Here is a 15,981-nt window from a genome sequence, read left to right on the forward strand (position 1 = left end):
TCTGCCATTTCATTTGACGAGAGTTCAGCGATCTCGGCCACCAGGTTCGTGAGACCCTGGCCCTTGGCGGAGGCACGAGGTATGTATTTGATATTAAAAGCCCCCAATATTGTTCCGCATGGAGCAATCCTTCCGCGTAGCATGCGCCATGGCCAAAATGGTCTCCTCCCCCAATGGTTGACATCTCGCTGCATCGCCTCGATATGTTGAGCATTAATCTCGCTAAAACACCAAGTTCCCACAGACGGCGCCAATTGTAAGGTCACAATTTGAGGCCTAAGTCCAAAATGTATGGAGTCTTGGTCCAACGAGCCCAATACAATGAATTTGTAGAGAATGGGTTAGAAACCTGGACTTTTGCGAATTCAATGATCAACCAATAGGTTTTGATGATAAAGAAAGTAAAATAACAGAAGTTTACTAGGGACAGACGTTCTCAGATTCTATCCGAGGAGGTTGATTCTTAAATATTGTTCTTAAGACTTTGTTACCAGTCTGGCATCCAGATTGCTCCAGCCCCCTCTTTTTTTCCTTCTCCTCTATTTTATACTATCTTCTTCTCATTTCCACCATCCACATGTAGATTTAGATTAATAATGCTGATACTTGTCCCATCCGCCCCTCTCTAAAGTCTTTAGGAGTGGTTGTAAAGGTTGAAAAGCACGGTTCAGTTAGTTGCAGAGCATTTAATGCAATAGTAGCAACTTTCTCTTAGATATTTCCCTTTGTCCTATTCTTTCTTAATACTTATCCTCTTCCATGGAATGGTCCGGAGTGTCGCTCTTAATGGCAGACCATTTTCTTTCTCCTCGGCCTTGCCTAGCCAAGGAGGAGTTCTTCCTCGGATTGGGCCCTTGGCCCAACACATACATAGATATGGGTTCACTGGCCTTTCACCCCCACAGTATAGATCTTGATCCAAGAAAGTAGTAAATAAAAAATAAAAAATATTTTTAAAAACCATAACTTGAAAACTTTTACAAGGACCTACTAAATTTTTACTAGGAGTGTAATTCTTCCTCTTCTCTAAAAGGTGTCCAGAAGTGGTGCTGCTATGGAGGATGAATTTGTTGTATTTAATTCCCCTCCTGCTAATGTTAGAATGCTTTTGTATGAAGATGCCACATTTGATATCTATAGTTTTGTACCTACCATCTCTACCTAGCTGGACCATTCCCGTCTGATCAAATTACTCCCAATGATTGCACTTTCATTTTGTCAATAACTCAATATTACGTTTTGAAAGGAAACATTGAGAGAGTTCACACCCCAAAACTTTTCACAAAATAAAAAAGTTCAGTTATTTATGGCCATATTAGCCCTTTAGCCACCCTAATCCATATGTGTAGGATGGCAAAATGTCTACCTTCTCAGAAATTTATAGAATGCTCTACGAGTATAATAAATGTATACTCATTTCTCTCACATAAAATCCTAACAGTCATGAGCCTAGTACCTTAATTATCGGATTATAAAAAAGAAATACAAAAGTGAGTGTTATCATGAATTTAATTATGTGAGATAATGAAGTATGCATCTATTATTCTCTAGGAGTATTCTATAATTACTCCTATATTATCTTCCTCTCCATCTTGACTTGGTTATTCCTATCTAAAGAAAAGACCTCAACTAGTTGTGATCTCCTAATGTTTCTAATAGAGAACCATAATTCAAATCCACCTACCCCTAATTATCGGATTATTTTAAAAAAAATTACAAAAGTGAGTTTTCTCATGAATTTAATTATGTGAAATTCACTATTATGTGAGATGATGGTGTATGCATTTACTATTTTCTAGGAGTATTTTATAATTACCTCTATATTATCTTCCTTTCCATCTTGACTTGGTTATTCTTATCTAAAGACGGAGATTACTAGCCTAGTCCTTTATGCGTAAATTAATAATATAATAAAATTTTCTTTTTTCCCACACTTCTATATATATAATTAAAGCCAAAACTATAAGAAAATTCAATTATATTCTAAAAGTTTTTTGAGAATAATTATATTCTAAATTAGATTCTAATTGTTGTCTAATTTTACGCCACATGTCCTATCTAAGTTTTTTTTTAATTTTTGTTCTAGGTGAATTAATGTTGTGCAAAAAGACAAAGAGTTTAGTATAAATAAACTATCAAAAACTCAATAAAAAAGAAGGAGTAAACTCATGTGTATATCCAAAAAATCTAAAAATTGAAAAAAAGAGAGAGAAAGAGAGAGTTAAACTCATCTATGACTATATATATAATTAATGTCAAAGTTGAAAGAAAATTAAATTGGATTCGAATTGTTGTCTAATTTTACAACATGTGTCCTATCTTCTTCTTCTTTTTTTCTAAGTGAGTTAATGTTGTGCAAAAGACTAAAAGTCTAATATAAATAAATCATTAAAAACCCAATAAAAAAAAGAGAGTAAGTAAACTCATATGTATATCCAAAAATATATATAATTAAAAATTGAGAGAGAGAGAGAGAGAGAGAGAGAGAGAGAGTAAAACTCATCTATGACTTAAAAATGTATAACTCTTACACCAGATATAATTTGAACTCATATATGTGTGTAATTGTAATTGTAATTGTTTTTTAATTCTACTTTGCATATGCACGAGTTATATGCTAGTTTTTCTAATAGAGAACCATAATTTAAATCCCTTACCCCCAATTACCGGATTATAAAAGTAAAAACAAAAAATACAAAAGTGGGTCTTATCATGAATTTAATTATGTGGAATTTTTACCATGTAAGATGATGGAGTATGTATTTGTTGTTCTCTAGTAGTATTCTATAATTACCTGATATTATCTTTCTTTCCATCTTGACTTAGTTATTCTTATCCAAAGAGGGAGATTACTAGCTTAGTTCATTATGTGTAAATTAATATTGTAATGAAATTCTCCTTTTTCACACATTACATTAAAATTTCCAAAACACACATCTTTCTCTAAGGAGATTAAGTTCTATAAGTATATGGTATAAAATCCATGTTTTATCCCTCCAATCTCAACACATCACATCATCTTATCATATATTTAAGAATAGAGATTAAATTTTGTAAGGATGTGGTGTAAAACTCATGTTTTACCCTTCCAATCTCAACATACCACATTATCTTATAACATATTTAGGAATAAGTACAACTACACTCAATCAATTCTAATAGCTATATATAAATCCAACCAAATTGAGAGTTTATTGAGGTGTTATTAAGTGTGGTAGGATGTATTGAATTTTAATTAAAATGCTAATGTGGTAATCTTTTATTAGATAGTGTAAAACATAGGTTTTACACCTTATCCTTACCAAATTCGAACTCAAAAAAATAAGCACAATCACACCCAATCAATTTTAATACTCATATATAAATCCAACTAAATTGGGAGTTTATTGAGATGTTATTAAGTGTGGTAGGATGTATTAAATTTTAAATAAAATACTAATGTAACAATCTCTTATTGAATGATGTAAAACATCTTTACCAAATTCGGATTCTTTCCCTAAGTACTTTTACTATCATTTCTCCTCTCTTATTTCTTTCACTCTCATCAACATTGGTGTCATCTTGTTAGGATTGGTAAAATATATATTCATCATTTTGGCCCAATCTACCCCTTGCGAATCTTTTTTTTTTTTTTTGATAGGATACCCCTTGCGAATCTTATTTGCGTTGAAGAAGGGATGACAGACCCACCCATACCAATCTGGCCATATTCTGTTGCCATGCCTAATTATATTGGTTTAAATACCCGAAGACAAATCCCCTACCTACCTTCATTGTAATTCATATATATATATATATATATATATATATATATATAATTATAAATAAAGTAGATTGAAGTTATGAACGGTTGGCTATAGCTTTGGCAAGTAGATTAAAAAAAAAGGTATGGTTAACAAGCGTCTAGGGAATATTAAATTATGAATTGTAATGCATATTTTTAAAAAAGAAAAATACAATTGTCAATAATCTATTAGTTTTTATGAATAAATTATTGTGGTTATTTTTATTTTTCTTGTTACTTTTTTTTATATATAAATTTGAATAAAAATTTCATGTAATATAATATTAGATATTTAAATGATTTTTTGAAATTTGTATAAAATATCATGTGATATGGCATTAAATGCACCTTAACTTATGTTTTTAAGATACTCGGTTAACAAAACTTTAAAATATTAAAGTATGGATAAATTTTAGTTACAAAATTTGTTATAGCTTATGGTTACAATCTTACTCAATAAAAATAAATATTACTACATATTTTAAAAATTTAATCGTTGAATTGTAAGTTCTTTTTGCTATTAATGCATATGTCAAAGTTTGTGTCATTCTTATATTATTTATGTGGGGGTGATAAACCAGGGAACTCATACCAATATATATGTTGGGTCAGGGGCCCAGCCCAAGGAATGACTCCTCCTCGGCTAGGCAAGGCCGAGGACAAAGGGGATGGTCTGCCATTGAGAGTGACGCTCCGGACCATTCCATGGAAGATGATAAGTATTAAGAAAGAAAAGAACAAAGGAAGGCATGAAAATATCTAAGAGAAAGTTGTTACTATTGCATTAAGTGCTCTGTAACTAACTGAACCCTGTTTTTCAGCATTTACAATCACTCCCAATGACTTTGGGGAGGGGCTGATGGGACAAGTATCAATACTATCAATCTAAATCTACACGTGGACGGTGGAAATGAGAAGAAGATAGTATAAAATAGGGAGGAAGGACTGGTAACTGGGGGGGGGGGAACGATAGATGAAGAATGAGTCTTTATCCGAGGACGTCTCTTCCTAGTAAATCTATGTCATCTTTCCTTCTTTATCACCCAGACCTGTTGGTTGATCGTCTGATTCGCTAAGGTCCAAGTTTCCAACCCATTCTTTACAAATTCATTGTATTGGGCTTGTTGGACCAAGATTCCATACAATTTGGGCTTGGGCTCCAAAATTGTGACCCTACAATTGGCGCCGTCTGTGGGGACCTGGTTCTAAGCGAGTTGAACGCTCAACCTACCGAGGCGATACAGCGATATATCGACCATTGGTGGAGGAGACCATTTTGGCCGTGGCACATGCCATGTAGAAGATTGCTCCATACGAAACTATATTGGGGGCTTTTAATATCAAATATATATCTCGTGCCCCTGTCATGGGGCAAGTTCTCACAGATCTGGTGGCCAATATCACTGAACCTTCGCCAATTGAAATGACAGAAGCATAGCACATAGGTGGAAAATTAGTTGACACGGCCTTGCTGCATGCGATCCTTTATCTAGAATGGTACATGTTGATGGCACTGCAAATCAAAGGTGATCTGAAGTGGGGCTCGTTCTAAATATCTCCTCAAAGGTGCTTAAACAGAACCTAGCGCATGCCTGAGTCCTCGGACCAGATGCCTGGGGGAAATTAACACTAGGATATCTCCTCAAAGGTGCTTAAACAGAACCTAGCGCATGCCTAAGTCCTCGAACCAGATGCCTGGGAGAAATTAACACTAGGATATCTCCTCAAAGGTACTTAAACAGAACCTAGCGCATGCCTGAGTCCTTGGACCAGATGCTTGGGGGAAATTAACACTAGAATGGTACATGTTGATGGCACTGCAAATCAAAGGTGATCTGAAGTGGGGCTCGTTCTAAATATCTCCTCAAAGGTGCTTAAACAGAACCTAGCGCATGCCTGAGTCCTCGGACCAGATGCCTGGGGGAAATTAACACTAGGATATCTCCTCAAAGGTGCTTAAACAGAACCTAGCGCATGCCTAAGTCCTCGGACCAGATGCCTGGGAGAAATTAACACTAGGATATCTCCTCAAAGGTGCTTAAACAGAACCTAGCGCATGCCTGAGTCCTCGGACCAGATACTTGGGGGAAATTAACACTAGGATATCTCCTCAAATGTGCTTAAACAGAACCTAATGCATGCCTGAGTCCTCGAACCAGATGACTGGGGGAAATTAACACTAAGATATCTCCTCAAAAGTGCTTAAACAAAACCTAGCGCATGCCTGAGTCCTCGGACCAGATGCCTAGGGGAAATTAACACTAGGATATCTTCTCAAAGGTGCTTAAACAGAACCTAACGCATGCCTGAGTCCTCGGATCAGATACTTGGGGGAAATTAACACTAGGATATCTCCTTCAAAGGTGCTTAAACAGAACCTAGTGCATGCCTGAGTTCTCGGACCAGATGCCTGGGGGAAATTAACACTAGGATATCTCCTCAAAGGTGCTTAAACAGAACCTCAAAGGTGCTTAAACAAAACCTAGCGCATGCCTGAATCCTTGGACCATATGCTTGGGGGAAATTAACACTAGGATATCTCCTCAAATGTGCTTAAACAGAACCTAGCGCATGCCCGAGACCTCGGACCAAGACGCTTAGGAGAAATTAATGCTATGACATCATCATAAATGTTGAACAGAACCTTAGTACATGATGGATCCCTCGGATCACTTACTTAAAATTCCACATTTTTTTATGATTGCACTGTTTGTAGTATGGAGCACACAACTATTTTCCTAATTATTTCTACATGGTTAGCTTATTTAAAGTTAGCAGTCGGATGCCACTATCAGTTCTGTTAAAATTAGGGTGACAACTTTTCGTTACCGAAAACAGCATCAATTCCAAAGTCCCATTTGAGGCAAAAATACCAACACACCCATTCATGAAATAATTATTGCAGAAAAGGAAAGATTCATGAAGTAAAAGTGCAGCTTTTTTATTATTATTAAATAAAGGAAAAGTACATCATATACAAAATGGCTTAGGCAAGCCTGTTTAAAAAATAAATAAATAAAAAAAAGGAAAAAAGAAAAAGAAAAAACTAAACTAACAAAACTCGTAGGAATGGTAGATCCACGACCTTGTTCTAGCAGCAATTGAGCCAGTATGGATGGTACCGGCGATGAGAAAGAAGAGGAAGCATGGATGGTACCAACGATGAGAAAGAAGAAGTAGCAGAGACGCTAGATCCACAATCTTGTTCTAGCAGCAATCGAGCTAGTATGGATGGTACCGGCAATGAGAAAAAAGAGGAAGCATGGATGGTACTGACGATGAGAAAGAAGAAGAAGCGGAGACAATAGATCCACAATCTTATTCTAGCAGCAATCGAGCTAGTATGGATGGTATCGGCGATGAGAAAGAAAAAGAGGTGGGAATGCTTGATGGACCCCTCTTCTCCTAGCTACAAGATGTTCTGCTATCAAAGTTGAGAAATGAGTGGGACCCAAACTTTGTCGCACCAAAAATCTGATGCGATCTACACCTGCTTCAGGTCTTGACTGAAGGAGGAGGGATTTCTTTCTTGCTCGGTTGAAAGGAAAGAACTTCTTTAGCCTCTGCTTCTCTTGCCTTAACTGCGTTATCCTGGATCTTGGCGGCATCATTGATTTCCGAGGAGGGCTTTGTTTCCTTGCCCTCACCTTTATCCTTAGCCACCTCATTCCTTAGACTTTGATCACCATCCTGGTAAGGTCCCTGGGAAAGCCTAAAGGATTAAGAACTTGTGGTTTCTGCAGAACTCAAGGATCTGTAAATGAGGAAGAATGATTCCCCTAAATGTGTCTTATATAGAAGGCGAAATCTGGTGGAAATTAATTCGCCCTAGTTTCAAAGAGAGAGTTACGAGTGAAATAAATCTCACTCAATTTCCAAAGAAGTCTTTAACCGTTGGATTTGCGTCACTTCGTAAAGACCTTAATGAAGGCGCGCCTCATATACCGAAACGACAGGAACGCGACTTGGGTAAACTAAAAAATATCTTACAGTCAGAAATGGTGTAAAATGGGCACGAAGGGGCTTTTATCACATCGAGATCCTCCTTTCCTTCCAGGGAGAAGAAAAGAAGAATCTCGAGGGGCTAATGTAGGGGTGATAAACCAGGGAACCCATACCAATATATATGTTGGGCCAAGGGCCCAACCAAAGGAAAGACTCCTCCTCGGCCAGGCAAGGCCAAGGACAAAGGGGACAGTCTGCCATTGAGAGTGACGCTCCGGATCATTCCATGGAAGATGATAAGTATTAAGAAAGAAAAGGACAAAAGAAGGCATGAAAATATCTAAGAGAAAGTTGCTACTATTGCATTAAGTGCTCTGCAACTAATTGAACCCTATTTTTCAGCATTTACAACCACTCTCAACGTCTTTAGGGAGGGGTTGATGGGATAAGTGTCAGAACTATCAATCTAAATCTACACGTGGACGATGGAAATGAGAAGAAGATAGTATAAAATAGGGAGGAATGACTGGTAATTGGGGGGGGGGGGGACGATAAATGAAGAATGAGTCTCCTCGGATAAAATTCGAGGTTGTCTCTTCCTAGTAAATCTATGTCATATTTCCTTCTTTATCACCCAGACCTGTTGGTTGATCGTCTAATTCACTAAGGTCTAAGTTTCCAACCCATTCTCTACAAATTCATTGTATTAGGCTCGTTGGACTAAGATTCCATACAATTTGGGCTTGGGCTCCAAAATTGTGACCCTACAATTTACTATATCATCTATGAACTTATATTTTATGCATAATTTTAACTTACAAAAACTTACAATTTAAACAATTTATTTATGACATAACTATTAATCTTTAATTTTCTAGAAATTTTGCAAGTACAAAAGATATAAGAAGAAAATGTAATTCAGTAGTAGATTTGTCAAAATTCACTTCCAATAAAAATATATTAAGTAAGGTAGTAGTTTTAGATTACAACTAATTTTGTAACTAAATTTTATCGTACTCCTTTTATGAAAATTATAATAAAATTATGGCGAAAAGCACCTTTTAGTCCCTACATTTTCAGGCGATTCTCATTTTAGTCCCTATATTTTATTTTTACCGATTTTATTCCCTATCTTGAAAAACGCTTCCCGTTTTGGTCCTTGCCATTACATTAGAAATGGAAAAAGCTGACATGGCAAACGACAGGAGTAAATAATGCAAAACTAATATCTACGTGGCATAAATTAATAATAAAAAATGTTTTTTGGCATTAAAAAAATGCCACGTCAGCATTTAAATTAAAAAAATTAATTTATTAATTTTAATTAAATAAAAAATTAAAAACTAAAAATCATATGAATTAAGATCTAAGTGTGTTTTGAACAAGAACAATAAGAACACAAACTCAGATTCAAGAACACAAACCTAGAAATTAAAAAAAAAAATCCCCACCTTGCTTCACTCTCCAATTCCATCTGTAACCTCAATTTCTCTCCTTTCCTTTCCCTTTTTCTCTCTTCCATTATTTTCAATCCACTCCAATTTCTAATCCTTCGATTTCACTTTTCTTTCGCAAATTCAAAATCCCCAATTTTTTTTTTCCCTAGGGTTTTCGGTTTTTTCTTAATTGGAAAATGGAAGGGAACAAAGACGACGCTTTGAAATGCTTGAGAATCGGTAAACAAGCTATGGAAGCTGGAGTTTGAAGCCGAGCCTTGAAATTCGTGTCCAAAGCTCGTCGTCTCGATCCCACTCTTCCGGTCGATGATCTCTTATCGGAGATTGAGAAAGAATCCAATGGGCCCGGTGATTCACAACCTTAAGGCTCCTCCGGGCCCACCAATAACAGCACATCGAAACCGTCCGATCAGCCATCGGTCCACCACCGAGGTCTGTCTTCATCGTTGGCCTCATCGGCGTCCGCGTCGGCCTCGTACATGGGGGAGCAAATCGCGATCGTAAGGCATATTAAGAAGAAGAAAGACTACTACGAGATTTTGGGGGTGGAGAAGAGTTGCACGGTCAAGGATCGCCTGAGATCTACGGATTCCACGATCCAAACCCTGGCTACTCCTAATCTTTGTTTAGCTCCGACGGTCCGATGCTTCCACCACCGACCAAAATGGAGCCAGAGGAAGGTTTTGCTCTTCGTGAATGGAGGTGGTGAGCATTTCAGTCCTTTTGATTTTTGATTTATTTATTTATTTTTGTGAGACTTGAATTCTCTGATTTGTTGATTTTTCCAGATCTAATTTGTATTTTGTTGCAATCTGCTTAGATCTGTAATTTTTTTTTTTTTTTTAATTTATGGGCTTGTGTTCTTGGATCTGAGATTGTGTTCTTGTTTAAAACACACTTAGATCTCAATTCATATGATTTTTAGTTTTTAATTTTTTTTATTTAGTTAAAATTAATAAATTAATTTTTTTAATTTAAATGCTGACGTGGCATTTTTTAATGCCAAAAAACATTTTTTATTATTAATTTATGTCACGTGGATATTAATTTAGCATTATTTATTCCTGCTGTTTGCCACGTCAACTTTTTCCGTTCCTGATGTAACGGTAGGGACCAAAACGTAAAGCGTTTTTCAAGATAGGGACTAAAAGCGGTAAAAATAATATGTAGGGACTAAAATGGGAATCGCTTGAAAATATAAGGACTAAAAAGTATTTTTCGTCTAAAATTATTAATTAATAATCAATCTAACGAATTATTTTGTTTTGCGTGTAAAGTATGTTTTTACCTCATGCAAATTAAGTATGCCAACTCAAATAAAGCTATAGTCTATCACACGACAAGTAAAAATAACTTGTCTCTCGGTTTTTTTTTTTAGGACCACCTAATTTCCACCAATAAGTTTTTAGAGATAATTCTCACAAAAATACAGGATATGGAGAAAAAGTTGTGAAACTTTTCCAAGTTTTCTGTCTAATATAAAGGTCGTAGACTTTCAAGTTTTCTGTCTATATAAAGGTCAGAAACTTCAAAAGGGTCACACATTTTTCACCAATTGTTTCTGTCCAAAAGGTCAAAAAAAAAAAAAAATTGCACCAATTGTCAAGCCTTAGCTTATGCTTTCTATGCCCTGTTTAAAAAAAAAAATAATAATAATAATAAAATAATAAAAAAGGAAAAAGAATAAAGGAAAGGCAAAACACATATTTGTTATGACAATTTAAAAAAAAAAAATGAGTAGATGGAAATATATATATATCTATTGACAATCGAGGTATCTATTTGATTCCCTCGGTTACATACAATCCTTCTTAGGAACCACTTAGCCAACGACAACTTTTTGGTGATAGAAATATTAATTTTTTTTAATAGGCTTGGTGAGTGTAAAGAAGAATAGGAAAAATATATACTTCATTTTTAAAATTAAGAAAAAGGATGCTATTCAAACATAATTAATCCCTTCCCAGCTATTTATAATTCCCCTTCCCCTTAATATTAGGTAACAAAAATGTCTAAAGAATATCAGTGAATTACTTTCATTTATTCCCCAAAAAATAAAAACCGCAATAAATTAAAAATGTAATTGCAAATTTGCAATAGTTGGAACTTGGAAGAAGAAGACAAATGAATCGGCAGTCCCTGTCTCCATCTCTAGTTTGTCGTGGGATCTTATGGAACCTTCAAAAACAAACATAAAATGAAATTCAAATTAATAAATGTAAGTATTAAAATAGGTTATATACTAATATTACAAATCACGTCCTTTAATTTTTTTTTTTTAATATACATTCTTTAACTTTAACCTTTTTTTAATTTAAAAAAAAACGTTAACTTGTTTTTAAATCTCTTTTTTTTCTTTCTTTTTATCTTTTTATCTTTTTATTTCAATCATTTAATTTATATTCGTTTTTAATGTAATCATTTTATTCACTTTCATTCAATTTGTAGTGATAAATCTACCAAAATAGATTATTTTAGAAAGTGAAAGATACTAAAACTGGTTTCAAGATTAGACGTACTGATTAAATTAAAAACATGTTCAACATAAAAGGCTGAAAACAACTTGAATGATTGAATTAAAAAGAATTTTATTTTTCAGAAAAAATTAAAAAATAAGTTAAGAAATAAAGTATAATTTGTACAATAGTAGCTTATTATAATTAGTAAATCTTAATAGGTAGCTCTAATGTTTCATATAATTCATGAGTTTTTAGGTTCACATATCTTACCTAACATCTTATTCGAAAAAGAAAAAGAACTAAATCTTACCTAACATCTTGAAGTCAGCATTAATTTTTTTTCCTACTAATAAAAGCGGGGTGAGTGAGAGAGGTTGAAAGTTGGATGACTTGGATAACATGCCACACATTCTAATAATTTCTTTATATAAAAAAAATCATATAACTTATTTGATTAATAAGTAAAATTCTAGGTATAGTTTTGTAGGTACTACGGTACTGTACTGTAACTTAAATTCTCAAATTAAATTTTATAATATATAGTTGTATTAACCAATAAATTTAATTATCCTAGAAAGAAAATAAGCTGTTGATTTTAATGGTAAACAAAACAATTAAGAAATTGTATTTGTACCTAATTTTTGTTTTAAAAAAGTGACTTGTTATTATTACTAATGTATAACTTATGTATATACACGATATAATTAAAAACAATCACAATTATATACATATAATGGATTCAAATTATACATAATATAAGAGTTATATATTTTTTAAGTCATAGATACATACATTAGTTTTATTTATTTATTGGATATAGAATGCGTTTACTTTTGTTTTTTTTGGTTTATTGGGTTTTTATATTAGATTTTTTGTCTTTTGCATAACATTAACTCACCTAATAGGACATGTACAAAATTAGATAATAATTAAAATTCAATTTAAAATCTAATTTTATTTTTTAAAGGCTTAGACTTTATATATATTTTCCGTCATGTGAATTTTTTTCATATAAAATGAAAATGTATTTTGTCCTTAAAAAAAATTATTATAACCAGATAAAAAAAAAAAAAAAAAAGGTTAAATTTGGAAATTTGGACCAAATTCTCCCGAAGACTATGAGTTGATAATGCCTATAAAAAATCTCACCTTTCATCTCCACCGCTTTTTGTTGCATTTTTCATTCACTGAAAATCATCGTCAAAGCCAAAGCCAAAACCAAAACAAACAAAAACAAATGGCTCTGCAGCAGCTATGGGAGGCACTGAAGGAAGCGATCCCAGTGTACACGGGCCTCTCTCCAGCGACCTTTTTCACTGTTCTTGCTCTGGCGTTGGCTGTGTACCACGTGGCTTCCGGTCTGTTCGGGTCCTCCGATCAGCGGCCGAGGGAGCGCGAGGAGGAGAGTCAGCCACTTCCTCCGCCGGTCCAGCTCGGAGAGATCACCGAGGAGGAGCTCAAACAGTACGATGGTGCTGATCCTAAAAAGCCTTTGCTCATGGCCATCAAGGGCCAGATCTACGATGTCTCTCTCAGCAGGTTTTGTTTCATTATCATAAAACTTTGGTTTTTTTTTTTTTGCTTTCTGGGTTTTTGGGTTTTTTAATGATGTTTTGTGTAACTGATTGTATATTAGCTGGTACTGGCAGGTGATGAATTTTTTTGAAAAGATTGGATTTTTGGCTTTCTGGGTTTTCTTTGGGGTGTAGGAGTGGTTTTAGTATCTGGGTTTTGTGTAACAAATGGTATATTAGCTGGTAGGTGATGAATTTTTGAGAGTGGCTTTGGTTTTTGGAATTCTGGGATGTGAAAATTATTGAGCTTTTGGGGTTTTTTTTTTTTTACTTTTTAGGATTTCTATGGGGAGGGTTTTGGGTATCTGAAAATTGTTGAAACTTTTTGGGATTTTTAGATTTTCTTTTTGGGGTCAACGGAATGCTTTGGCATCTGGGTATGTGAGATTTTATGTCTTTATGGTGTGTTTGCGTTAGGGTAAAGTTTTGGATTTCCTTTTTCATGTTCAGCTTTTTTTGATTTTCTCTCTCTCACAAACAAAAGAGATCTTTTGGGTTTGGTCTGGTGTTTTTATTGATGTATTGCTTTCTGGGTTGTAAATAAAGGTCCTACGAGTCATCCACAAAGTTTCCACTTTTACGGTTTTAGAGAGCTGATTGGTAAGCAGCCTTGCACCGACCTTTTTTTTCCCCAAAAATATATGGGAGAGGTTTGTTTCCAAACTTGAACTTGCGACTTGTTCGTGGAAGGCACTTGGTATCGACCTCTAGGTTTTAAATGATTCCGTAATTTTATTCAAGGACTTCTCTACAGCCTTGTGATGCTTTCTATATGCACTCTTGCTGGTTGTTGTCTACAGAAGAAAAAGGCTTTTTCAAAATTGTGTAATTTAAGCTCAATTTCCATCTCTTTATATGATTAACAATATGTATAACATAGAAGGGGAGTACTTGTGACAAAGTGTGTTTATAGTTTGATTCAGCAAACTTGATGAGATAATACTAATAGTCTGTGTAGTCTAGGATGAATCTCATAGCTTAAAAATATGTATACTAGAACTTTCGTGGTGATGCCTAAGCAAGTGGTGGATCTGCTAGCTTGTTTGAATAGAGGTGTGGGCAGGTGTTGGACAGCAGTTATTTGGGAAGCAATTCCACAATGCATCACGTCGACTACTTGGTGAGAACGGAATCTCAGAACTTTCAAGGGGGAGGAACATTACATCATTGAACTGAATCGGTTTTTCTTGCTTACTCTGTTTGATTGGATGACTGCAATGACTGGTCTTTTTATCCCCTCCTTTTTTGAGTTTTTATATTTGTATACTTTTGCTTAATGTTTTGTTTCCTTTAGTACACATCCTGTGTACCATAGGAAGGAACAGATTGTATGCTTCTTATCTTCTATTAATAAAGTTCTATACGTATAAAAATTAATTTTAAAAATATATATATTAGAAGGAAAGTACTTGCAACAAAGTGTGTTCATGGTTCAGTACAGCAAACTAGACGAGAGAGTAATCTGTAGTCTATTATGAAACTCATAGCTTAATTTGGACTAACCTAAAAGGTTGGGAGTAATCTGTAGTCTCGTGTGTGTTTTCCCGACTCTCCTTGTTCTAGGTATGAGGCTAACCATATCTAGTTGGCCTTGCATTCACCTTATTTGTCTGCTTTTCCTACATGCTTTGTTTACATTCACTTACAATTCACCTGTTATTTTCATGTGAAGTTAGATTCTTTGGAGTGAATATTCATTCTAGGTAATGCCATGACCTACTATAAGCCTTAGTATGGGGTAATTTTTAAGCAACTAGAATGAATTGCTTGTTTTCATTGGTTGTTTATAAGGTCATTGTGGGACATTTAATTTTCTTTATTGGCATAAAATATCGTTTTCATGACTATAATGTTGTATGTCATATGATTTTGGGAGTCCTCTTTTGTGTGTGATCTCTAATTTGATTGCATTTAAACCCATCTTCCTGGCAGAATGTTTTATGGACCAGGTGGACCTTATGCACTGTTTGCTGGAAAGGATGCTAGCAGAGCTCTTGCAAAGATGTCTTTTGAAGATAAAGATCTGACCGGTGATGTATCTGGTCTTGGTCCATTTGAACTTGAGGCTCTGCAGGACTGGGAATACAAGTTTATGAGTAAGTATGTTAAGGTCGGAACCATCAAGAAGTCTGTTCCAGAAACTGGTGATGGGGCACCCACCAGTGAACCTACAGAATCTACAGACCGTGATGTTGCTAAACCTGCCGAAGATGGTCCATCAGAAACCGCAGCTGTTAAAACCGAGGAAACCCCTTTTGGTGCTGATGTTGCAAAAGAGTAAAGGTCCAGTATTTCAAGCGCCAATAATGCAGACTTTTGTAAACAATTTCTAATGCAGACACTGAAGGAGGGTAATATTGGGTGCGTGTATTTCATCAATCATGTTATACTCATAAGGATATGGTTAAGATTGTAGTGTAGGATACCCTACTTATGAACGAACATGTTTGTAGAGTTTGTTAAATAATGTGTTGGGGTTTCAGAGCTGCATCATTCAGTGTATTCAATTTGGTTAAGAGTTATAGCATACATTAATCAAATATATGGATTTCCCTTTCGCTCCTCAATGTGCAATACTAGAGTACGTGCAACTTAGTTGTATTCGGATCCTTCTCAATCCAAAAATATAAATAAATAAATAAAAGTAAAAAATTCTCCATTTTTAAAAGATAATGATGAAAATTTGTATATTTGATGCATGAGTAATTATTACTCTTTTATCTCATTACCCGAAAGAGGATAATGAGGTGACCCTTGAAAAG

At 34.8% G+C, this 15,981-nt stretch overlaps 1 protein-coding gene across 1 annotated transcript; it reads left to right on the forward strand.

The window, feature by feature from the left end:
- The first annotated feature begins 12,795 nt into the window (after positions 1-12,795).
- Positions 12,796-15,709, forward strand: LOC126700347 (membrane steroid-binding protein 1). Its single transcript, XM_050398445.1, has 2 exons — positions 12,796-13,184; positions 15,152-15,709. Exons 1-2 carry the CDS (start codon positions 12,883-12,885, stop codon positions 15,498-15,500), a joined length of 651 nt encoding a protein of 216 aa, XP_050254402.1. The 5' UTR covers positions 12,796-12,882; the 3' UTR covers positions 15,501-15,709.
- The last annotated feature ends 272 nt before the right edge of the window (positions 15,710-15,981 follow it).

This window comes from Quercus robur, chromosome 9, assembly GCF_932294415.1.
Source record: "Quercus robur chromosome 9, dhQueRobu3.1, whole genome shotgun sequence".
Taxonomy (NCBI): domain Eukaryota; kingdom Viridiplantae; phylum Streptophyta; class Magnoliopsida; order Fagales; family Fagaceae; genus Quercus; species Quercus robur.

What these genes read in the sequence shown, in the direction of transcription:
- LOC126700347 (XM_050398445.1), top strand. Translation starts at nt 12,883, where the DNA reads ATGGCTCTGCAGCAGCTATGGGAGGCACTGAAGGAAGCGATCCCAGTG. An exon ending in TACGATGTCTCTCTCAGCAG is followed by an intron (nt 13,185 to 15,151) that starts GTTTTGTTTCAT and finishes TCTTCCTGGCAG; the next exon opens with AATGTTTTATGGACCAGGTG.